Genomic DNA, 23,411 nt, shown 5'->3' with positions numbered 1-23,411 from the left:
GGTGCCGGAAGGCCTGTCCTGCTTGCCCGGGGGCGGTGCCCCTGCCGTGAGCTCGGCTCGCTGCTCGGATGGGTGTTAAAATGGGATGTCCAGTCAGGAGAGATCTCCTGCTTTGAGCATATGCTGATGCAATCTGTAATTCTCTCTTTAGCATTCGGGAAATAGCTCAGTCCTATCAGGACATGGAACAGGAGCTTGCCCATGCTGTCAATGCCAGCTCCAAGTCTATGGATAAAGTCTACGCTAAATCCAAGTCTACAGAGGTACTGCACTCACTTGGCATCTCCCATTTTGTCCTTGCTCCATAGCCCTTGGTTTTCCATTCTGCTTGACCAAAAGTAGGCCTTGCTAGTCTAAGACTTCTTCCTTTTGACTGCTCAGACCTCTGCACTTCTAAGCTTAACTTGTGCATGAATTGCTTCCCTGCAGGGTCTGAACTGCAGCCTTGTTGTAGAGATGGTGAATAATGTCAGAGCCCTGCACAATGAGACAGAGCTCCTGCTGGCGGGCAAGATGGCACTGGTAAGGAGCACAAAGCAAGAGGAAAAAGCAGCCACTCACTTCCTCCCCTCTCCTCCTATTGCCTTGGCCTAGCATTTTGCTGGTCTTGGACTCTGTAAGTCAGTTTAGATGTTAATCATCCAGAAATCATTTGCTACAGAAGATTTTGCTTCATGGGCATGCTGTGGAGCCTAGAGCTCAGAAAAGATAAGAATTGTTAACTTGGTCTGGGCAGAGTGCCTGCTGTGCACTTCCTTTCAAAAGGAGGAACTGCTTTGTTAGTGAGGAATTTCAAGGCAAGGGCCTGGCTATGTGTTCTACCATGTGGCTTTTAACTCTGCCTTCCTTCTATTCCTGATCCAGCAATTAGATCCTCCACAGAAGGAGCAGCTCCAGGCAGCCCTGGCAGACATGGACCTCCAGCTGAGGAAACTGGCAGACATCCCTTGGCTGTGGCAGCTTATGGAGCCCTGTGATGAGGAGGTGAGGAGGATCAAGGCTATTTTTCCCTAGCTGTTCTCTTTTTCCCTAGTTGGCTGTGTGTTTGACTCCTGTTACTATGTGACTGATGTGAGAAATAATTATTAAGGAAGAAACTTGACTCCCTAGGGCTAAAGAAATTAATTTCCTGCTAAGATCCTTTGCCTAACGTGGGATCAACTTTCTCTGCTTCCTTTTCTGTCTTGATCAGAACGAGCTTATGATTTTTTTTTTTTCCTTTCTTACAAGATCATGGAGCTGAGCTTGACAGTGCTTGTTGCTCTTGGTCCATTCCAATCAGTTTATGATTGTGTGCTTGATTTTCCCTTTCTGTTCTTGCAGAACCAGATGCTGGATTATTCTAAACGCAGCCGCAGTGGCAAATTCCGCCTGGTGACCAAGTTTAAAAAGGAGAAGAACAACAAAAATAAGGAGACTCACAGTAGCGTGGGATTGCCGGGTACCAAGTCTGCTCATTCATGGTGTCTTTTGTCACATCAGTGTGGTCACACCACTACCTTTTCTTGGTCTGTTTCCTCACACGTCCTCCCCTTCTGTTTCACCTGCATCTGCCTCTTCTTGCAGGTCTAGTCGATCTTTTTCATGTGGCAGAGTAGCTTATTGTTCCCTTCTGAGTCATGGTCCCCCTGTACCATGCAGAACATTCCTGAGCAGGAAGTACCCTCTGAAGAATTCTCCCGACACTGTACAGATTTTCAGGGATATTTCAGAGGGTGCTTAGGGAAGTGAATTCGAGGATTTTGGCATTTTAAGTATAAAAATGACTGCGGGGCCCAAGTCCACATAACTCCGGTCTTTTCACTGCTTGTTCTCTATGATACAGTAAATGATATTTTTCTCATTGATTCACCTTCAGGCTTTAATCAAGTTTCCTGTCTAATTGGCTGGGGATCAGCATCACCACAGGTGCTCCCTGACCTTTAATCCTATTGGTCAGTAGATAAAAACTGGCTATGAATCAACAAATTGCCATTCAAGACACTTTCTCTCTAAATTGGTCTAGTTGATTTTTGGTTTATGCTCTCATTATGAAGGCTTTCTTCCAAAATTCAGAAGTATGACCTGTTTTGTTGGCTCTTGGGTCCTGTCCTCTGCCATGGAGTTGTGGGTACAGTCTCCTGTCTGACGGGCTGGTGTTCATTCGCTGTCTCCCAGAACTGGGAAATTGTATTATTCTCTTATTTAGAGACTTTGCAAGAAGGTGGAAGTCTAAACACTTCCTCTCTCCCTCAGACAAGGGGGAGAGAGGTTGCCATTTTGTTAACTGAGCACAAGTGGTTGTACATGATAATATGCAAACTAATCTGTGCTGTGATTCTCCATCATATATTTTACAAATCTGTTGTTTTGTACACAGAATTTACACAATGAATTAACTGTTCTTAAACATGGGGGTAAACTTCAAAAAAGTTATGCCCATCAAAGGATAACCCATCCCATCAAAACAAATACGCACTTCCTCCTGGCTGTACTGCAGCAGGCCTCTTCTTAAGAGAACGTCTCTTACCTTTTTTTGCCCTTCCTCCTTCATTCGAGATTGAAGGTTGTGCTGCCCTCCCCTTGGTTAGAGGCTGTGGTCCTGCTTGCCCTCCTCCTCTGGCACTGAGTGCTGTGGTGTCCTCATCTCTCCCTGTCTCCTGGGATTCTGGGTACTCAATGCACTCCTGCTTTTCCATCTCTAACAGTTCACCTCTGGGGAACGGAGGAGGTTGCGGCGTGGCTTGAGCACCTCAGTCTTTGTGAGTATAAGGATATCTTCATCCGCCATGACGTCCGGGGCTCTGAGCTCCTACACCTCGAACGGAGGGACCTCAAGGTACTTTCATGGTCGGCTCATGAGAAGTAGCCAGCTGCATCTGCATGACTTTCTGTGCTGAATGTGCTTGGAAGTGGTCTGCCTGCTGTTCATTCCAGGTGCCTTGGCAAGATGGACGGGTTCACTACAGCCTCATTTTATTTTCTCACCGTTTCAGTTCACCTGGTTTTTAATAGCAGGGAGGTAGAAGAGGTGGTTGAGGGACCAGCTGTCCAGTTCTGCCACAGCTTCCTGGAGATGTGATGCAGTCCAGCACACAGATTGCCAATAGTGCTCTTGAGAGTCTCTGGTTTTAATGGTGAAGTTTTTCTCAGCTACTTTACCATCTTTGCAGCAGGTGCTCTGATTGGGAAGATTTGGTTCTCACCATGCAGCGACTGGACAAATAGATCATCACACTTTGTTACAAGAAAACATGATTGTGCACTTTGATGAGGCTTATGGATGGAGAGAATCCTTTTTAATAGTGCTTAGAAACCACATTGCACAACTTTTCTTCTCCTCACCAGGAGACATTGTTTCTACTGAGAGAAATTGAAAGTGGTGGTTCCTTGCATGTGCAAGAGACTTGTGTCATCATTCTGGTGACTTGCATAGAGGAGGAGAACACTGTTTTTTTTAAGCAGTGCATGGCATTTGTTCAATGCCCCTTGAATCTTTGTTGTTTTAACCATCTTCCTATGGTGAGGTTTGCTGTAACCTCTGTAGCTGAGCTCTCTGCATGTCATCCACCTACAGCCTGTGTTTGTTGCATGGTACCCAGTTATCAGATGTGACTGGTTAGTTCTTCCTGCATGTTTTGACTACTAGTTTAGGTCCCTGACATCTGTGTGCTCTTTCTGTTTTCTCAGCCTTTGACAGCCAAAGCAATTTGTGGTTCTGGCTAACAGTCTGCAGTTGTTTCTCTGCATTGCTCTGTGCCCACTCTGCATTCCTTAGTAGCTTTTTGACATGTGGTTTGAGGCTCTATATATAACGCTCAGGTTTGGAATTTTTCTGGTTGGTTTCTTCCTCTCTTTGTAGCTGGCTGACTAGTTCATAACCATTGCTTGGCCACCTGGAGTTTCCTTCTGCCTTTCTCTTAATGTAAGGTTTTCTTTTTTCTTCCAGGACCTGGGTGTGACCAAAGTGGGTCACATGAAGAGGATACTGCATGGGATCAAGGAGCTGAGCCGGAGTACTCCTGCCAGCGAGGCTTAGCTTCTGTTTTCACAGCCTGTGTCTACCATTCCCCCTAACTGCACAGCAGTCACCTCACAAAGCAGATGTCCTCACAACTGTCTCTGCTGAACAGCCAAATTTTAGCTGTTCAGAGCTCATATCAACCAAGCATGGTGCTACTTCTTTCCTGTGGGGTATGGCTGCACCCAGTGGAGAGGCACCTCCTCTGCGGTTGGCAGAGTCTCCTGGAGAGAACTCACTCGCTGTTGGAAGAGCCATGTCCTCCGACGTGGGAAGTTCTGGCTCCAGGGACAGTGCAGGAATCCCGAGAATTGCAACACAGCTACCTTTACTGGTTAACTTCATCACAGTAGAATCATTCAGGGCAAAAGATATATTGGCCAGTCTTAGTTCAGGAGCATCTGACAGTCATTTCAGACCCAAAACTTTCCTGCTCATCTGCGTGTCGCACCTGTATTTAGTGTATTTAAGTGGGACAAAGCCTCTCCTTGTGTCTTACTAATCCCTTTTTAATGCATCTGTAGTTGTGTGCAATGTGCGTCCGAAAGTGGAAGCCAGGACAGGCCTTATATCCAGTGATTCTCACTCACTCATGCCTTTGCATCAAACAGTGCACGTGGTTCAGACAGGGTCTGCACCAGCTGGTGGGGCCTTCTGCTGGGCCTGCTCTCCTCTTCCAGCCAGGGGCAGTGGTACAACCTTTAGGTTTTCACAAAAAATGTGGTGCTGAGTCATCACGGACAATTGTTTAGAAATTCCTGGCAGTAAGAAAAGAAAATTCTGGAGAGCCAAATGGTTACAGGGGATCAGCTCTGACATTTGTTCTGAATTTATCTTTGGGAGACCAGATAAAAGGGAGGGAAAAGCTAATGAGCTGTTTGGGCTGCACAAGAAGGGAGATACAGGACAACTTACTTCATCTTGGTGGAGGCAGCAGCACGACTGTCAATGGCCAGGTGTAGCTTCCTGCCCATTTAGTGCCACTTCTGTGGCCACAAACACGAGAGCTGTTTCTTTACTTCAGCTTGCAGTGTAGGAAACTATTTCTGTCACAAAATACGTTATTTGTGTCTAGTACCTGCATCTTTTCACCTGTCTTGGTTTTAGTGGCTTTTCTACCTTGCTTCTCTTTCTTGCTGCCTTGCTGCTTCACTCCAGGGTGATACAAAAGATAAGGGTAACTCAGTTCCCCGGGCTGTACCCCTAAGAGAAATTCCTTATGCTGTCAAACACTGGGGCTCCTGTAAGAGCACTGAGAGAAAGAGGATTGTTACCAACTAAATGAGTATCATAATGAAAACTGGAGCGTGTTGATACATTGCCTTTGGTACCAGCTACAGTGAAGCATGGAAAAATTAGTGCCTCTGAATCAGAGTTTCTAGATGGCTGACCCCAGCTGGATGGCTGTTAAAGCCCAAAACCAGCATGCGTAGTTTATCACTTCAAGGGGAATTTGGCAACAGTCATTGCTGTGAAACTCGAGAGACAGCAAGAATTTTTAATTACTCTGTCATCTTCTGTGTATTTATTTTTTATTTTTAGAGTGGCACCTGTCTGACTATGGCTGCAGACAGAAAAGGCCACATACACAGTGGAATAAAAGATAATTTGCTGAGGACATCATTCTTCATTTTTTACATGTAAGGATTTTTATCAAATTGATATCACTTCTCTAGTCTAATAACTATCAGTCAAGTTAGTTTATGTAAAGATTTGGCAGCTTATAAAGGTTCTGGGCTGATTTTGTTTCAGCTGGCCAAACTCCACTGAATTCTCTAGTATTTCACCAAGGGTAATTCTGACTCTGCCTGTCTGTTCTAACCAGACACGTTCACCCATGTGTCTCCTCTCAGCCTGGCAAATGACAGCGTTTGCTCATGAGAAGGTAAAAGAAGACTAAATGTTCTTGATCCAGCTAGAAACACTAATGGTATAAAGACTCTGGGGCCTGAGCAGGAAATATGTCCAGCCTTGCCCTGAATTTATTTCTCCTATCTATATGTTGGCAGTTGCTTCCATAGCTGTATTTTTTATCAGTACAGACCCCCTCTTACTATATTGAATTCCTGAGGTATCAGGTAAGTAAGAATTGCAGACATACTGTATTGTCCCACTTGCTTGTTGAGGCACAGACCAGTGTCTGGATGAAAATGAGGAGAAAGCTCCTTAGGAGAGCCCCAGTATGCAGCCATCAGTGGTGGGTGTGCAGTGACCTCACAGTGTGTGCATCCCACTGCCTGTCCCAGAATTGTCCGTGGCTGGGACATCCATGTGCCTTCCCAGGAGAGTGCAGTGGGGGGGTGAGGCAGGTGATAACTCTGGGAAGAGGTGAGATCTGTGTTTGTTCCTGTGTGTAGCGAAGGAACTGTTCTTGCTGTGGATTTTCCCCAGGCAGCCTCATGGTTAAAGATGCATGAACAATAAGCACTTGCTTTGCTTGCATAATCCCTGAGGGATTAAATTCTTGATTCCATAGAAACAGCTCCTCTCTACTCTTCCTGCCCAGAGCAACAGAGGAATCCAAAGAGTTTTTACGTTCAGGTGTGTTCCTTAATTCATGCCATATCTGTCAAGACCTCATGGCCTTTAGCCATCTGCATGAGTGATGAGGCCTGGACAGACCCATCTCATTTCTTTTGATCTGTGTGTCAATCATTTTTATGATCTGTGTGTCAATACCTTCAGATTCTTTTTGTGCACGTGCACATTTATCAAAGGGTTGACAGCCACTATATTCCTGTCTATTACTTATCGGAGGCAGGGAAGGAGTTCTACCTTCTTTTAAGAGCTAGAAAATGGGATCTACATTTAACCTGAGTGCCTTTGAATATTTATTAAGGTATAGATCTAAAAAACCTGAAAGGGTTGTAGTTCTGTGTGTCTCACTGGGAATAGTGCAGATTTCTGTTGCAGAGATTTTTGTGAATAGATGAAGACAATTTGTGTTGAACATCAGTGAGAGCTATGTGCAAAGTAGGGAGCCAGGTAGAAGTCCTGGCTACATTATTCTGAGTTTCTCTTCTGGCATCTGATAATTTTTTGTGGGAGAGAAACTCAGGAAAGACAGTTAGTAAAAAAACTGCTGCTTTGCCAAAAAGAGACTGTCCAGCAGTCTCAGGAACACCAGCCTGAGAGAAGCTAGAACTGCACATATCACACAGGTGTTCAGTCCCTGAAGAAATGCAACTCCTGTGAAAGCTGTGCGACACCTTCTGTTTGCATCCCTCACCCCTGGCAGTGGCTGCAGTGAGCTGGGCCGGGGGTTTCTTCTGCTTGGAGGAGGCTTCAGTCCGTTCTCTCACATTCTGGCACCATCGTGGGTATTTAATGGCAGGTTCTGAGGAATGATGTTCAGGCTAGGTGAGATTGCATGCAGTGGAGGCTGGAGGGAGGTTTGGCTGTTGGCAGTGCCCTGCCCTGGGCTGCCCTCGGGAGGGCTGGTACAACCTCTCTGTTGTAGCTCGTGGGATGTCAGCAGGAGCCAGCACGGCGGCCAAGGGCAGCTGTGCCACTGGGTGCCTGGAGGTGCTGGCCTGGCACCTGGGAGCCTCCAGCACTGCCAAGGCCTTCAAGTGCCAGTGCTGCAACTGTTTCTGCACCCAAATTGTATGGAAAGCTTTGTTCATTGTTTTAGTGTTATTTAAAAATATGCATAATAGTGATGTGATTTATAAAACAGGCTGTTTACAAGACTTATTTTGTATCTTAAGGTGTGTGTACTGTCAAAAGAAAAAAAAGGAAAGGATGAAAAATGATGTTTTTCTACAACTGTCAGCAGTGACTGTGTGTCTGTATCATTGCCCACCGACCGTTGTTCCTCAGGGGTCTCCCCACCATTCCTGTGATCCTATCAAAAGCGTCGGGAAGCAAGTGAATCCCTGTACAGTCTTGGGAAGAAGGTTTTGTGCCTTAAGAATGGGACCTGCTTCCTTCCTATTTATTTTGTTAATTTATACAGTGATTACCATGGAAATGTCTCTTGTATTTTTTTTTTGTACATAGTTTACTTGTTGTAAATATGTTTTTGTTGTATATAAAGTAAACATGTTTCTGAGCTTCCAGTAAGGATTCTCTGTTACTGATTTCATTGTGAGAGGGCCACTGTGCCCGTCTGGTGGGAACCAGCTAATAAAAATCTGTGCTGTGATTAAATGGCTTTATCCTGGCTTGCATCAGAAGTTCAGAGCTGTTCCTTAGAGAGGAGTGAAATGGTAAATTTAAATGTTGTAGACTAGTTTTGTAGCATTTTTTGTGTTGGTTTAATTGGCATGGAGTAGAGGACATTAGGTAGTTTAATTTTTTTTAGCTGTGTCTTGCAGTGAACAAAAGACGTTTTAAATGTGGTGCTTCTACTGGTGCTCATCCTGATCATAGCTCTGCTGGCAGCAAACCCACAGCTCGATGGGAAATGTGAGACTCCCCCTCCTCGGGTGGCTGTTCCTGGCCACAGTGCTGCGGTGCCAGGATGAGACAGGAGCCGTTGTTCTCTCCTCCACCTTGGCCTCTGTGCTCTCAGTTTATTGCAGGCAATATGTACAGTGACTGAAGAAAGTGGAAATGCATTCACAAGAATGTGGGAGAAGTGAATTTTCTCATGAAATGTAGAAACTGAATGCCATAAATGGCACCTGTAAACTTGAAACAAAAAAATCTGGAGGGGTTCGGGTGAGCAGTCCATGGAGGGATTGTGACAAGCTTCTCTTCCATCTGTACAGATTGGTGTGTTCATAAGATGCTGACAGGAAACTTCCAGCAGATTTATTTAAACTGAGAGGATGGTTGTAGAGTTCCACAGTACTGTTGCAAAGTGGATGGAAAGTAAGTTACAATGGTCGTGAGTATTTTCTGTGTGAAAAGCACCTTTGTACTTGATAATTAAACAGAAGTATGGAGAGAATAGTGTATGGAACAGGAACATCATTCTAGTGTTATATACTCTTGCATGATGAAAATGGTAAAATTGATTACTACGATGTTAGTTACCTGGAGACAGAATAAGGAAAAAAAAAAAGTTACTCTGTTTACTCACACGGGCCCTGAGTATCAGGCTCTGCTTTAAGTGGCACTGCAGAAAACATGCAAAGAAAGCAACAGCGGAAACAGAAGATATTTTTTTTTCCTCTGGTTTATTACAGGTTTATTAATTTTGGTCTTTTTTTTAAAATAATGTGGCAGAAGCCAATAGCAAAAAATCTTACTGCCCCACTCAGTGTGTCATTACTGAATGTCAGACCTCCTTCTCAGGGCTGCCATCCTCTTGGTTTAACTACCTAATGGATCTCAGGAGGGTGGAGTGGGTTGGGAGGAAAGTGTGCTGTGAAGATCTCTACTAATGAGTTTAAATAAAAAATTATTAATAACTGCACCCCCTAGCTGGGCCTGGAGTAGCTTGAGGTGTTTAATTCTCATGTGGGCAGGAAGAAAAGGTCCTGAGACTGTGGAAAATGACATTCCATGTTGACAGCTAAAAGAGTCATGGCAGTCCTCCAGCAACTTCCATCTGAAGAGTTCCAGCATTTTGCTGGCTTACCCAGTGACCTTTACAAGAAAGGAAGAGCTGGGGCAGTTTGCATATGACCTAGAAGACCCCTTTGGTCGACTTCCTGGTAAAATGCAAATCAGTTGTGGCCTATGGCTTTTCTTCATGGGAGCAGGGAAAGGGGTGGCCTCAGCCCTCGTGTCCTCCTCCATGAGCAGGTTGGTTTGCACTGGTGGGCTGCGGACGGTGTCTGTCATGGCAGGGGCTGTGCAGATCTGCAGCCCCAGCAGCACTTCAGGTGTGAGCAGATCCCAACCAGGGACGTGACAGGCTGGGAGAAGCTTGATACCTGCTCAGGTTGTCCAATTCCTCTTGCTCCCAGGCTACAAACTGGATTCACAGCAGCACTTCCCAGCAGCACAAAGGTTCTCCATGGAGAGGTTCTTGCCTTTCTGGCACATATTCCAGTGCTCCTCTGAACTGTGCAAAACCTTGGGCTCCAAGGACCTTTTCTTTTTAGAGGAGCTGCCCAAGGAGACTAATACTTCTCCTTGGGTTTCCTAAGGAAGCAGGAGCAGTCTGTTTGTCTGGTGATGTGTGTATGAGCCTGTCTTTCCCCTTTTAATGCTTGTTTGGAACTGCTGTCTGTTTTCAGACAGTTCACAGGGAGAGATGATGGTTCACAGAACACTGTGTTTCTTCAAGTCTTGCAAGAAATCTGGACTTGGGATGAGTGGGAGACTTTGGTAGAGCCCTAGCAGGTAGAGGCTCCAGTGAGCATGTAGGAAGTAGGCTTGGTGCTTTTATTGCTCAGTGAATTGTTCAGATTTGTTGCGAATTAAAAGCTATGAACTAGGAAGCACTGATAAATGCAGCACAGGATGACCACTGAAGAGCTGGGGATTTTCATTTTTTTGATTTTTTTTTTTTCCCACTTCAGTTTCCTTCTCTATCAAAATTTACATCTGTCTATAATTTAATTTGCAGAAATTTACATTTTTTATTTCAATTTAGGAACATTTGAGAGGAGCGATTTGGTACTCCTGGCTAAGAGGCTAAAGGCTGAGAACATATTTGAGAATTTGCCAGAAGCTTTCCTGTAGAAAGGGGAAAACCAAAGCTTTTGGCTTTCTTTTCACACTGGGGTGTGTAAACATTCTGGTGTGCTCTGTCCCTTCAGGCTGTAAGGGGGAGTATCTTTCAGCTGTGAAATTTGAGACATCCATGATGCTTTTTTACTTCAAGGAGGTGATTTCTTCAAATATTAGTTCATAACACACTGGATCAGAAGTCTCCACAGTGTTAATTTAAATTTATGGAGCTTCTGTCTTGCCATTCTCTTCTGAGGTTTTGCCTTTCTCCTCTTTATGCTCTTCTAGCCCTCCTTAGAAGAATCCCTATTTTTTAAAAATGAAGGTGAACTAGAAAGCAGTGAACCCAGCACTGTGATTTTTTTAGATTGAAATTGTTCCCTGGCATGCAAAACTTGAAGTACCCTGGAGCATCTTTTCTTCAATCCTCTGCACCTGAAGTCATAAGATCACCTGAGAGCCCAAGTGCTGGCTTTTAAAATACTTATTTCTTTACTGCAGTGGCAGGAGAAAACAGGAAAATAAAGCCCTCAAAACAAAAGGGGTGGTGAAGAAGTAAGTTAATTCTTACTAAGTATCAATACAGGGGTTTAAAAAAAAAAAAAAAAGTTTTTAGGAGGCTGACACATTGGTGTGGATGTTTGAGGTTGGCAGTTGGGGTGCGTGTCCTGAACTTCCAATCTTATTTCTAAGACTATACCAAATCTTAGAAACAAACATGTATTCAAAACCATGTAACCTACGTGGTAGCAAATAGCCAGGTCAGCTACAAATAGGAGAAATACATGTAATACAGGGTACTACCCATGTTTCTATTTAGGTTTCCTATTTTATGTTTCCTGTCTTCAGGTGTGTTTCATAAATTTAATTTGCAGCAAAAATCTGTTATCATTAATCTCAGCTGAAGTTTTCTTGTTGAATGGCTGAAATGAGGATAAACACCATACCAGTAGAGCTTTGCAGTGCACACATCTTCCCCAGCTGGGATATGGATGCAGCAATCTTTTTAGCTGAAGTCCCAAATGGATGAACTTTGTTTAAAGAGAACTTGTTTTCAAGAAAGTCCCTGGCCAAGTTTGTGAGGGGAAAAGGAAATAAAAGGTTTATAAGCAGTCAGAGCTCTCCTAATCAGTGTCATGGGATGTGAGCTGAGATCCTGGGGGAGCCCATCTTTTTTTTTCTCTGGTGGCACTTTGCCTGATGAAGGACCCCAGAGGACTCCTGGGTGCACAGGTAATTTGGATTAAGATGCTGCATCTTCAACATCAGGAAGAATTTCTTCCTGCAAAGGATGGTCAGGCATTGGAAGGGGCTGCCCAGGGAGGTTTGGATTCCACATCCCTGGAGGTGTTCAAGGAACAACTGGACGTGGCACTCAGTGCTCTGGGCTAGTGGCAAGGTGGGGATCAGTCACGGGTTGTACTCAATTGTCGTGGAAGTCTTTTCCAACCTGAATGATTCTGGAATTCTGCTGCACGGCTCACAGAGGTGCCACTGCACATGCTGTTCTCAGAGAACTGGGACACGCTGGTTCCTACCGCCTCAAATGCAAGAAAACTTCTGAAAAGGATTGGGGGTTTTCTCTAAATGCTTAGTGTTCAGAATTCAGTAGAATACTTTGCTCTGATGAGAGCTAGCCCAGGACACCAGAAGATACAACATGCTGGTACAAGCATCTGGTACCTGCTCATGGCCGTCGGGGGAGTTCCCTTGGCTGTTTTGTGGTGGAAGCTTTGATGAGAAAGTGAAGTGGGAGGACTTAAAAATTGCAGTATGTGTCCCTTTTGGGTGATTGTGTGCTGTGAGAAGAGGGCAGGATCTCTCAAGAGACCTCAGCACTGGGTATGTACACTTGCAAATTATATATAACCATTTCTGCTTAACAAAGAATCAAAAGGGAAAAAAAAAGTTTGAGAAAGGCAGAGTGGGTGCCTCAGCTGTTTCACTTTCCCCCTGTATGCAGGTAAATGGTCAAGCTCTGCCTGAGCACTGTTTGTTTAACAACTAAAAAGAAAGCACTTCATGTCACTCCAAAGAGTAAATATCTGAAGTTATGGATTAACTAAGTTCCAGCAGAGCTCATGGAGGAAGAACAGATCACGCTGATTCCCACTGAATAAAGCAGTAAGTGCTTCGAAAGTATTGTATTCTTTGAGATTTCCAGGTACAGCTTGCTTTACTGGAGCATGAAGCTTGTCAAAAATGTCCAGTGACAAGGGGAGGGTGTCAGGACAGACCAGAAATGTTCTGGGAGAGCTGCTGATGTGTTAAAGGGAACGAGCAAACCAGTCTGGAGGGACTCTAGTGAACAGCCTCTCCAGAGCTGGAGTCAGAGACGAGGCACAGCAGAGCATTCAGCAGGGAAGCTGCTCTCTCAAAAGCAAGTGAGCAACCTGGCTGAGCTGGATGGATGGGAGCTGTCTGCAGCAGGGTCTTGTGTCACTCTGCAGTGTGCTCCTCTTTACACCTGCCTTCTCCTCCTCAGGTAACTCCTGCTGCAGGATGTGGAAGCTCCTCACTGTGGGGCTGCTGCTGGCTGCCTGCTTTTCATGGGGCTGTGGCACCTCAAGTAAGTGTTCTTTTGAGAGATGGCCTTCACCCTTTCCCAGTCACTGCAAGTGCATTTCCTGCTCCTCTGTTAGTCAGAGGGAGTGGCTGAAATAGTTCCCGTTAGGGGGCTTTGACTTCCTTTAGCAGAGGTTGACAGACAGTGCTGGGGCCATGGTAGCTGCCTGGTGAGAGCCCTGCTGAGCCCCATGAGCTGTCAGAGCAGCACAGGGCAGAGGCTGGAGCTTGCTTCTGCAGCACAGCACAGACAGCACATGGTGTCTAGGGCAGCCTCTCTTGCTGTGCTGGAGAGGGGCTGTTGCTCTCGGAAGTGTCCTTTGGGAAGCAGCACTACCAGTTTTCAGCCAGCTCTTTTCTCTGCTTGTGCTTTCACTTTTTTGCTTGCAGTATTTTACAGCAGTAAAGATGCAAACCAAGTCCTGAGAATCCAGAAGCGGGCAAACACTTTCCTGGAGGAGCTCAAGCCAGGCTCTGTGGAGCGTGAGTGCATTGAAGAGCTCTGTGACTTTGAGGAGGCCAGTGAGATATTTGAAACCAGGGAAGCAACAGTAAGTTGTTTTTTTTAAGGATGAGTGGGGAACTTAGCCAATCAATTTTTTTCTTAAAATATTTGCTGTATCCAGGGCATAGGAGATCATGGATCTCTCCTGACTCCTCAGGTGTAGGCATGGTTTTGAGTGTCACTGTGTTACAGTGATTGTCAGGTTACCTCTGTATGGGCCACGAAGCTTGGCTACTCAGGCATGTCCCACCTGACCCACCTAGTGAGGTTTAGGTCCCAGACAGTTAATTCCAATCCTTGCTTGACCCCACTGGCTGTTCTTGCTGCCTCTGAGTTTTTCCCAGTCCTTCCAGTCTTTTCCCTTTGTTGTCCATTCACCAGTCCTGGCTGCTTTTCACTGTATCTCCCAAGTCTCCCAGTTGTGCCTGACAAACATTTCTCTCGTCACTATGTTCTCTCTTTCCTTCTCCGAACTCCTAATTTGAATTGCACACTATGTTTACTGTCTGCTGATTCCTGCCCCTTTCCACACTCAATCTCTGTTGCTATGTTGAGCAGAGTAGGCTCAAAGCATAGAATGAGCTAGTCCTTGCTGTCCCTCAGACCCCAAAGGAGAGAGCAGCTGTCCTTGGAATGCCCATGTTTTGTCTAACTGGGCTCAGGTGAACTGGGTTACTTACCTGGCAGTAAATGCCAACAAAGCCTGCAAGCAGAGCAGGGGAGTCTGTGCTTAGTAGAGACAGTACAGGAGGATCACTGGAAAGTTTTTTTAGTTTGTAGTGCCAGTCACTACACTGCCAAGAAAACTGAGACACTGCCAAGAAGAATGAGACCGATGCTATTGACCCGAGTGCTATGTCCTGTTGGCCAAGACCACGAAACACTTTAAATCCCTCACTTGCTAAAAATGGTTTTCTTGCCATAATACAAGTTTTGTTTCTCCACAGCTAAATTTTTGGAGCAAGTATGTAGGTAAGTAAAGACTTTCCTAATCACTTCTCTGTGCTTCCTCAGGAGTTACTTGTACTCAGCCTTCCTCCTGCCTGGTGTCACATACTGATTCAAATTCTCATTCTCTCTCATATGGGGTGTGCAGAGAATGTTTTCCTGTTCTATCATACAAGCAACCTTCCTAAAACACTTAAGGTGCACCTGTACCTATCACTAGTCATCTTTGCAGAGTTAGGGAACCCTGCCCGATGTGGTCCAGCAGTAACCTGCTGCTGCCCTGCCTGCCTCAGGCTTTTCTCTTTCCTCCTCTTCTGCCCACTCCACTCGCTCTGCAGCTGTGATTGAGAACCCGAACTGATGGCCCTGTCTCTGGCCGAGTGCCACGGAGGTGTCACCATTAAGTGCCAGTAACATGGCTGATACTTGGGATTCTGGGGAGGGTCTGTTCGTGTTGGAGTTTGATCTGTGAGCTCTGTATGGTTCAGCAACTGCGTTTGCCTACCTCTGTTTCAGATGGAGATCAGTGTGAGCAACATCCTTGTTCCAACGGGATCTGCAAGGACAATATTGGAAAATTTTCCTGCATCTGTAACAAAGGCTGGGAGGGGGTTTTGTGCAATTATGGTAATGCTGCATTTAATCTGCTATAAAATAACATCCTTTGTGACAGGGATCTCTGTGCAATAGGGATCAACACCTCAGTCACTGCACAGCATACTCACTTTCTTTACTAATGTGATTTCCCTCTTGCTTCTTGATGTGGAAAGAGGTTTATCTGTGCTTATCTAAGGCAAAATTAACTTTGTGTTGTCACGGGAGAATTTTAGAGATATGAGATATCTAAATTTTGGACAATACTGGAAATAACTCTGTAAAGCAGGGGTTTACTTCAGAATTGTCCACACAGGGGACAATTTAAATAAATTGTTTTTAAATACAGGACCCAGTCCACTGCCAATATTTTATTACTGTGGCAGTTCCTTCCTTGGACAAAAGCTGGATAATATATTTAGGGATGAGCATTGTATGTCATGTGACATCAACACTTTCCACCATGTGACTTGGCACATAGCGACAGGGAATTTTCTGTTCTCCAGTTTGCCTGACAGTAATCTGTTTCCTCCATCTGCCCACTGCCTGATTCTGGACCTAGGTCTGTTTGCTGTCTAGGGGCCCGAGTGCCATTGAAGCCCACAGCTGTCGTCCCAAATCCATTGACAGCTGTTGCCCACTTGAAGCACGATGTCATTTTGCCACCTTACCTTTCTGTGACTCTGACTTCCCAACTCCACGTCTCTCTTGCTGTTTGTTTTTCTCACAGAGGTCAAATACAGCAACTGTTCTGTGGATAATGGCGGCTGTGAACATTTCTGCAGGGAGGACCCTGCCGAGCAGCATCGCTTGTGCAGCTGCGCATCGGGGTATCAGCTCAAGGATGACCACACCATGTGTGACCCTGTAGGTAAGAGCAGGATGTTTGTAGTCCAGCTTTGACAGAGGATTATTCAGACTGATGTAAAAGAGTTTTAGGGGAGATTTGTCTGCAGTGCACTTTGTACTCATTTTCAAAACATCTATTCCATGAAGAGTAACTCTGCCTGCATTTCCCAACTCCATACCCACTTTATGGCCCTTAATCCATGTTTGCCTTATGGAGACACAGAGGGGAATCAGGAGACTGCCTCCTCTGCCAAGCATTGAGGGACTTCCATGAAGCCTTTGAACAATATTGCCTAGATTAGAGAGACAGAGGGAATCCTCTAGAAAGAGGTTTTGTATTGGGTGACCTGGGCTTTGCTGGTAAATTTCTCTGCATCTCCTACAGTGGAGTTCCCCTGTGGAAGAGTGAAGATGGACTACATTGAAGCCAAAGCAGACTTCAATATTCGGCTCATTGATGGAACAGCTGGAAGAAGGGGAGGCAGCCCTTGGCAGGTGAGGAGAAAGGGATTCTTTGCCACAAATAGTTCAGGCTCTTCCTAAACTGCTCTGCCTGCCTCTCTGCTCCAGAAATGCTCTTGCATTGCTACTGGTGGTGTCATATGAAGCTAGCTTTTTCAAAGCATCCCAAAGGTTGGAGTGGCAGGAAAAAAAAAATTTAGTGTCTGTGAGGATTCTTGACCTTGTTGCTGTTGCCAAGTTTTTGACCTTACCTTGCAACACTGCCAAGATAGAGGATGGTGATGACACTCACCTGCTCTGTTGCTGCATCCTGGGGAACTCGTGCTGTGTGATGTGTACTTCAGCTCCCGCAACAGCCTTCCAGTGGGAGGTGATCTTCCTGCCCTGTCTTACAAGCCTTGTCTGTCATAAATTCAAATTAGCAGATTTAATCAGCAAAATATGCCATGGCAGGTTGGGTTATCATAGAGAAAAGGGAGATCTCACAGAGCTTACCATGGAACTAATGAATGCAAATAATTAGGGCCAGGTTCCCTTTGATATTAAAGGGCCTTTTACACCTTAGCGTGAGAGCTGCAGCCTGAGATGATGCACTGTCTCTGCTGTGGGACACAGCCCTCATTTGTGCTCTGTATTTCAAAGCTTTGAGTACAAAGTGCTTCTTTGCAATGACCAGCATCACCCCATGCTGATTTGGAGGAAGCCAGCCCTCATTCAGGAAGAACATTCGAAACTTTTTTGTAGGTGTTACACAGAGACTCTGTTCATAGAGCTTTTGTCCCCGTGTAGAGCTTTGGCTTCAGTGAATGTGACATGCTTTGGTGCTTGATAAGTCTGGGTATTTGGCAGCCTCCAAGAAGAATGAGTACAGTATTCTGTGAGCCATGCTCCATGCAGTGTCACACCTCTTTTGTCTTGTTTCAGATTATGCTGCAAAATACCAAAGGGAAGTTTCTGTGTGGGGGTGTTCTCATCCATCCAGCTTGGGTCCTAACAGCAGCACACTGCCTTGAGGAACAAAAGGGGTTCAGAGTAAAACTTGGTATGGAAAAGCACCTGTCCCTGTGATTTTTAAATATAACTGTTTCATCCCCAACATTTATCATCTCAGGGAAAAGACTAGCAGGTTCTGAAGACAAAAGTCCTTGGCTGTAGGAGTAGTCTGTCTAGGTAGTATTTAATATGCACCTTAGCTTAAAACAAAGTTTAGCAAAAACCTGATTTCATTTGAGCCATTTTCAACCTTACTCTGGAAGTGAGCTGATGTCTTCTGAGCACTGCTGCTGGTCTATGAAGTAGAAAGACTTGGTCTCTTCTGCCTGTGTTTTTCTGGTGATGAAAATATTTAAGCCCATCCCAATACTGAAAAAAAGTTGATCCCAGAAGGAGAATGTCACAGGGACTCTTCTTGCCTTTTCATTCATTTAAACACTGCTACTTCAATGTTTCACTGGAGAAGGAGAGGTGCTACAGAATGGCAACACTGCCTTTACTTGCTCTGCTGCTCTGGAGCATGAGAAAATGTCACTATGTCAAGTAAGTGCTTCTTCTGAATTAATACACAAAAATAATTAGTGTTTCATTCACACTTACATAGATTTTTTTTCGAACAGTGTTTTCTATCTACCATTGATGCTGAGGCATAACAGCTCAACTGCTTGCTTTCCATGAGTGAAAGGATAGATTATTCCAAGTATTTGTGGAGAGTCCTGCCAATATATCATCTGTGTATATAGCCTTAAAAATAGATGCTCTGTGTGCATGTTCCATACACGCTGTGGATGTGCAGGTGCTTGAGAGCAGAGACAATAAGTTTATGTACATCCAACGTAAAGAATGAATTGAAAAGTGTGTGATGTAGTCTTGGTGCCAGAATATTCACCTTTTCACAGAGAGACACCCGCCACCACAAAAGCAGTTCTCAATCAGAAAACTTCTGTGAGGGACATGGAGCAGAGTTTTGGATGGGGACATTGCCATGTCCATGGGGGCAGCCAGGAAAGTGTTCGTACTGAGCCTGCACAGGTGGTACTCAGCCTGTGTCTGTCAGGCTAGGATACCCCACACCCTTTTGGACTTGTCCCACTGCAGCTTGCCACCCACAGGAGCTAAACTGGAGGGGGAACTCGCATCTGGGTTTGCACTCAGCCTGGGGAGAAGTCTTGTAGCGGGGCTCATGTGGCTTTTTAGTGTCTGAAGTAGAAAGTTAGTTCTCAGAGTAGCTGAAGTTTTGGAAGATGGATTTGAGAACAACACAGTATTTCTGTTTGTGGCTCTTGTTCCTGCATCACCAGCCTAAGAGCATCCAGAAGTGTGTTCAGAACTCCACGAAAATAGAGCAGATAGGTGGATGTAATGATTCAATTCAAAATACTGCCTCTGCCTTCATAGTTAATATTTTCATGCCAGCAGCAACACTGTGATGCTCCTTATTGTGTAGAAGGAACTTGATGCATTTCCACAGCCTCTGGGTTCAGTACATCCAGGTGTACATCCAGGATTTCTGGAATTTGAAACTCTGGGGGTGGATAGTCACCAGAAGTCAAAGGGTGTCCCCCTGGGTTGGGGTGAGGGAATCTGTCCCTCACCTGCAGTGCAAAAGGTGTCATCCACTGCTTGATGAGTGCCCCAGGATGGGGACAGTTGGTGGCTGTGCTGGTGTACGGAGAGTGTCACCCCACAGCAAGTGTGTTCCTGCACAGCCACTCTGCTTTCCTCAGAGGAGACACTGCTCGAGTCCAGAGTTATTTCTAAGGCCTAAAGCAGAGTCTGTACCTGTGAAGGCAGGAATAAAGCCCTGCCTCTTACCTGCCAGCCAGCCTCCAGACGCAGTGGCTTCAGACTGCCTCAGGGGTGCTGTGGACACTGTCACTGCAAGGAAAAGAGGTTGTGATAGGAGAGAAAAACTGGTTTGTGATTGTTGACTCGATACTAGCAAGTCCTTCAGGGGCTGGTGCCACTTAGTACAAGACATCAGAGCAGTTTTAGCTGTCTGCTCTGGCCATGGGTGAACTGTCCATTGTCTGTCTGTGGAGGAACGAGAAGGGAGACTCAGAAATAAGTGGTCTGGAAGTCCAAGATCCAAAGCTGGATTTAAGGGATCTGCTGGGAATGTATTTCTGTAACTACTGTGGCTCATAAGTCCCTGTGCTTGGAGACACTCCTTACAGAAAAAAACCTGCAAGACCTCCTTGACAGCCTGCCAGAAAGACCTAGCTCTGCCTTTCCTATTGCAGTGTATCACAAATGACTTCTTGCCTTTCTGGCCCTTTTCAACTTAGTTTCTTGCTTGCTGTTCCATAGCTGCTTGGCCCATGAAGTAGCCATGATCATGTAGAACAAATAGCAACTGAGGAGTCTTAAGCAGTGAAAAATTCCTTAAAATACAGATGTAAGATTTCAGAAAGGAATAACCTTACCCATCAGTCAACTTTATCTTACAAATACTGACATTCAGCCATCCAGGCCCTGGCTGTGCAGCCTAAAGCTCATGTCCTGTTGTTAATGTCCTGTTTTGTGGTGTGCTTGCTCTCCCAGCTTTTCATGCTGGCTCCAAGAAGGTTGTTTTCCTCCTGAAGGTCTCTCACATCACACAAGTGTACTGAAATACAAACACCACAGGGCATTTTTGTTTCTCAGCTGATGACCAGAGCTCTAGGGCTCTGTAGGTATTCATGATTTCCATAAATATGAAAAGTTTACAGATTTGTCCATCTGTTAAGAACACTGTTAACTTATGACATAAACAGTTGTCTGTATTACAAGAGAAGTAAAAACATGGAGTGCAGTCCTAACGCCCGGTGTAATCCAGATACTTGGGTGTTCAAGGTAAGGGAAGCTTTGGCAGCATCTGTCATCTTGTTTGCTCTTCCAGGTAAATTCCGTTTCCGTCCCGAGGCAGATGAGCAAACCATTTGGGTTGATAAATGGGTGACCCACGAGAATTACACCAAGAAGACCTCGGATAATGACATAGCCATGCTGCACTTGGCTGAGCACGTGATGTATTACAAATATGCGCTCCCCATCTGCCTGCCCACCCGCAGCCTGGCAGAGCAGGAGCTGACGAGGAGTGGGAAGCAGATGGTGGTGACGGGCTGGGGCACCACGAGTGAGCGCAACAACAGCTACGCTGCTTCCCTCAGGTACATCGAAATCCCCATCGTGGCCCGGAACGAGTGCGCCCAGGCCATGAGCTTCCCTATCTCTGACAACATGCTGTGTGCTGGGAGCCTGGGAGACAGGAAAGATTCCTGCAGCGGGGACAGCGGGGGCCCTATGTTCACTAGATATAAGGATACTTGGTTTCTGGTAGGACTGGTGAGCTGGGGTGAAGGCTGTGGAAGAAGGGAGAAATTTGGAGTCTACACCAAAGTTAGTCAGTACCTCGAGTGGATCCAGCACCACATAGATACGTCAGCTCCTTCGAAGGGTTGATTCTGATCCACGGTCTGGAATGTTGTGGCTCTGTGCCAGTGACAGTATGCAGTGAAATGTACTGTCAGATCTTCAGTATTAAATATTGAGTATGTGTTAACCTTGTGTGCTGTTTTCCTTGGTATCTATTTTTTTTCCCTCCTTTTCTTTCTTGTTTACGCTGGTTTGTTGCAGGTTATGTTATTTATTTGTGGTATGGTCCTACTTAGGCCTTACAGGCAAGAAAAAATCCTCTGTTAGCTGAGATGCTGTACATACATACAGCATTGTAGAAAATAAGGTTGTCCATGGTCAGACAACTCCGTCTTTGAGATCTAAAATGTCTAAAGTGGTTGGGGTGAAGGGAGGAGGGGACAGAGAAAAGTGTTTTGCAAATAACCCTAGAGATGCAGCTCTGTCATTTCAGCTGTACTGCAAGGTATTACCCACAGTAACTGTTTTGGTTTGCTCTGTATTTGTATAATTTTTCTTTCAACTTAGTGAAATTTTTATTATATCATTACTACCTCCAGTTCTTCACATCTTTTCACAGACTGTTGATTCAGCAGGTGACTGGAACTTATCTGTATTTTTCATTCTTTGCACACTTCATGCCTGATTTTACCCTACCAAACTTCCTTCAAAGGGAATGGGAACTGTCTTTAGTGTTATTCACAAAAAAACCCCAAAACAAACAAACCAAAAAAAACCAACAAAATTTAATTCCAAGCTTTTGCCGGCTCTATTTATCATGAGGTCTGTAATTGTCCTCTAATTAACAAGGCAAGCAAACAATTCTGTTCATTCCTGTTCTGGTGAATGCAATCGACTGCAGGCTGTGTTAGCATTGCTGGTGCTTTTACTGAGAAATATGTGTTTGTTTGCATCTCTGTCTGTGTGTGTATCAGTAAAAAAATAAAGACATTCAGCACCAGTAAGTCTATAGGAAGTAGCAGTAGTCCAAGTGAAGTTTAATATCACAATTTGTACTTGTTTCTCATCTTAGTACTTGAGACTTGTTAAACATAATTAATCCTGTAGAAAGAGAAAGGAAAACTATCTCTGCTGTAGTGTTGTATTTCCAACATCTCGATGAGCTTGGATACATGTTTGGATCAGTGAAGAACTTCAGTCTGCTCTTGTGATGAGACTGTTAAACAAAAAAACCCCAGGTACCACAAAATTTTATTAGGGTTTGTGAGAAATTTAATATGGTATCAGCAAGGAGGCTTAATACCTCTTAAATTCGTGAGCTTGTTCCCTCAGAAGCTGCCTCTCTGTGCTCATTACCCAAGTGAGGATGTTGAGTCATGCACTGAAGAAGTAGCAGTCAAGCCAAGGGCTTCTTTGTCACTTGCTGGCTCTGTCTCTCTCTTCTCCTCCTCTTTTTGCCTTGGGACAGGATTTAGGGATGGATGAATGCTAAAGAATAATGCTTTGAACAGCAGCCTTCCCACCAGGCCTGCACTGGGAAGAGGGAACCTGTATCACTGACTCGCAGGGAAAAACACAATTGTGTTCAAAGACGGTAAAACACAGATCTGAGAAACAGCAGAAATTGTCATGTCAGGGGTGGCTGTCACTGTGGCAGGGCAATATTTGCCTGCCTGCAGGTGACTGCTGTGAATCCTCCTGCACACTCCCAGCTTTGCATATTTCAACAGAGGGCTAACAGAGCAGCTTGCGTGTTTTCCAAATTGGTTGGTCTTACCTGCTGAAAGGTGATGGAATGTCAGAAATGTGCTCTCGAAATTTCCACATCTTCCTGAATAAATTTGTTGCAAAAGGTGGCTTTTATTACTGAAGGATATTTTTAAAGACCTTTTGAATTCTCTTTTTAATGCACCTGTGCATATGTGGAAACACATGCAATTTTGTTCTGATTTTGGGTTTCTAATGTGTTTCATAGAATCCAGGTTGTCTCTCCTCTGTCAATATTTGTGACAGGTTAATGATCAATCTCTTGACCTCATGGCTGTTCCTGGTGTACATCCAAATCTCTTTCCTGTCTTCCCCTAAAAAAAAAAAGTGAGTATAATTGCATGGTTCTGTGTAAGCTGAACTCACTCTGGATCCTGTGTTTTTGAAAACATGCTGCAGGTAGCAGAGAAGTACGCGCTGTCGAATCCTGGTAAATCATTCAGTGGGGGAAGGTAATGCCAAGAAATCCAAACTTCTGTCTTGTACCTGTGACTCCCAGGTATGTGCTGGTTGGTGCCTGGCTGGGGTTGGTGTGGATGATCTTACTTGCCCAGACCATCAGGAATTGCACAGTGGCTGCTGGAACTGCTGGGACTGCTGCAGCTCGTGGCTGGTTGTGCATCTGCCCTTGGTGCGAGAGCTGGCACAGCGGGGCCTGGGCTGTGACTGGGAGCGGCCCCTGCTCCTCTGGGGTCTGGCCCCTGCACTCCCATGCTCCCCATGGCTTTTCTGTGGGGCCTCTGGCTCAGACCCTGCACCACATCCTGGGCTGGCTCAGCCTCTGCCTGTGGGGATTCCTGC

The 23,411-nt window shown here is 45.2% G+C and overlaps 2 protein-coding genes across 9 annotated transcripts in view; both read left to right on the top strand.

Moving 5' to 3' along the window:
* Positions 1–8,156, top strand: part of DGKD (diacylglycerol kinase delta) — a 57,963-nt gene extending 49,807 nt beyond the window's left edge. For all 8 annotated transcript variants that reach the window (XM_017726004.1, XM_008644384.2, XM_017725983.1 and 5 more), the window contains 6 exons: positions 152–263; positions 430–522; positions 865–984; positions 1,324–1,441; positions 2,688–2,818; positions 3,929–8,156. In XM_017726004.1, coding sequence (XP_017581493.1) covers positions 152–263; positions 430–522; positions 865–984; positions 1,324–1,441; positions 2,688–2,818; positions 3,929–4,018 — 664 coding nt within the window. In that variant the 3' untranslated portion in view covers positions 4,019–8,156. The remainder of the gene's footprint in view (positions 1–151; positions 264–429; positions 523–864; positions 985–1,323; positions 1,442–2,687; positions 2,819–3,928) is intronic.
* A 4,397-nt stretch (positions 8,157–12,553) lies between these two features.
* PROC (protein C, inactivator of coagulation factors Va and VIIIa) lies at positions 12,554–21,035 on the top strand. Its single transcript, XM_008644373.2, has 9 exons — positions 12,554–12,694; positions 13,056–13,139; positions 13,526–13,686; positions 14,588–14,612; positions 15,105–15,215; positions 15,913–16,053; positions 16,417–16,526; positions 17,418–17,535; positions 20,368–21,035. The coding sequence occupies exons 2-9, from the start codon at positions 13,073–13,075 to the stop codon at positions 20,928–20,930; spliced, it is 1,296 nt and encodes a 431-aa protein (XP_008642595.1). The 5' UTR covers positions 12,554–12,694; positions 13,056–13,072; the 3' UTR covers positions 20,931–21,035.
* Positions 21,036–23,411: the final 2,376 nt, after the last annotated feature.

The sequence above is a fragment of the Corvus brachyrhynchos genome, unplaced genomic scaffold (genome assembly GCF_000691975.1).
Source record: "Corvus brachyrhynchos isolate BGI_N302 unplaced genomic scaffold, ASM69197v1 scaffold450, whole genome shotgun sequence".
Lineage (NCBI taxonomy): Eukaryota > Metazoa > Chordata > Aves > Passeriformes > Corvidae > Corvus > Corvus brachyrhynchos.
Note: the sequence above shows the minus strand (reverse complement) of the source record. Positions and strands in the feature narration are given on the sequence as shown.

Excerpts from the sequence above, each read along its gene's own strand:
- PROC (XM_008644373.2), top strand. The coding sequence starts at position 13,073 with ATGTGGAAGCTCCTCACTGTGGGGCTGCTGCTGGCTGCCTGCTTTTCA. Across the intron at positions 15,216-15,912 it reads GGGGGTTTTGTGCAATTATG|AGGTCAAATACAGCAACTGT; the intron begins GTAATGCTGCAT and ends TTTTTCTCACAG. Across the intron at positions 16,054-16,416 it reads CACCATGTGTGACCCTGTAG|TGGAGTTCCCCTGTGGAAGA; the intron begins GTAAGAGCAGGA and ends CATCTCCTACAG.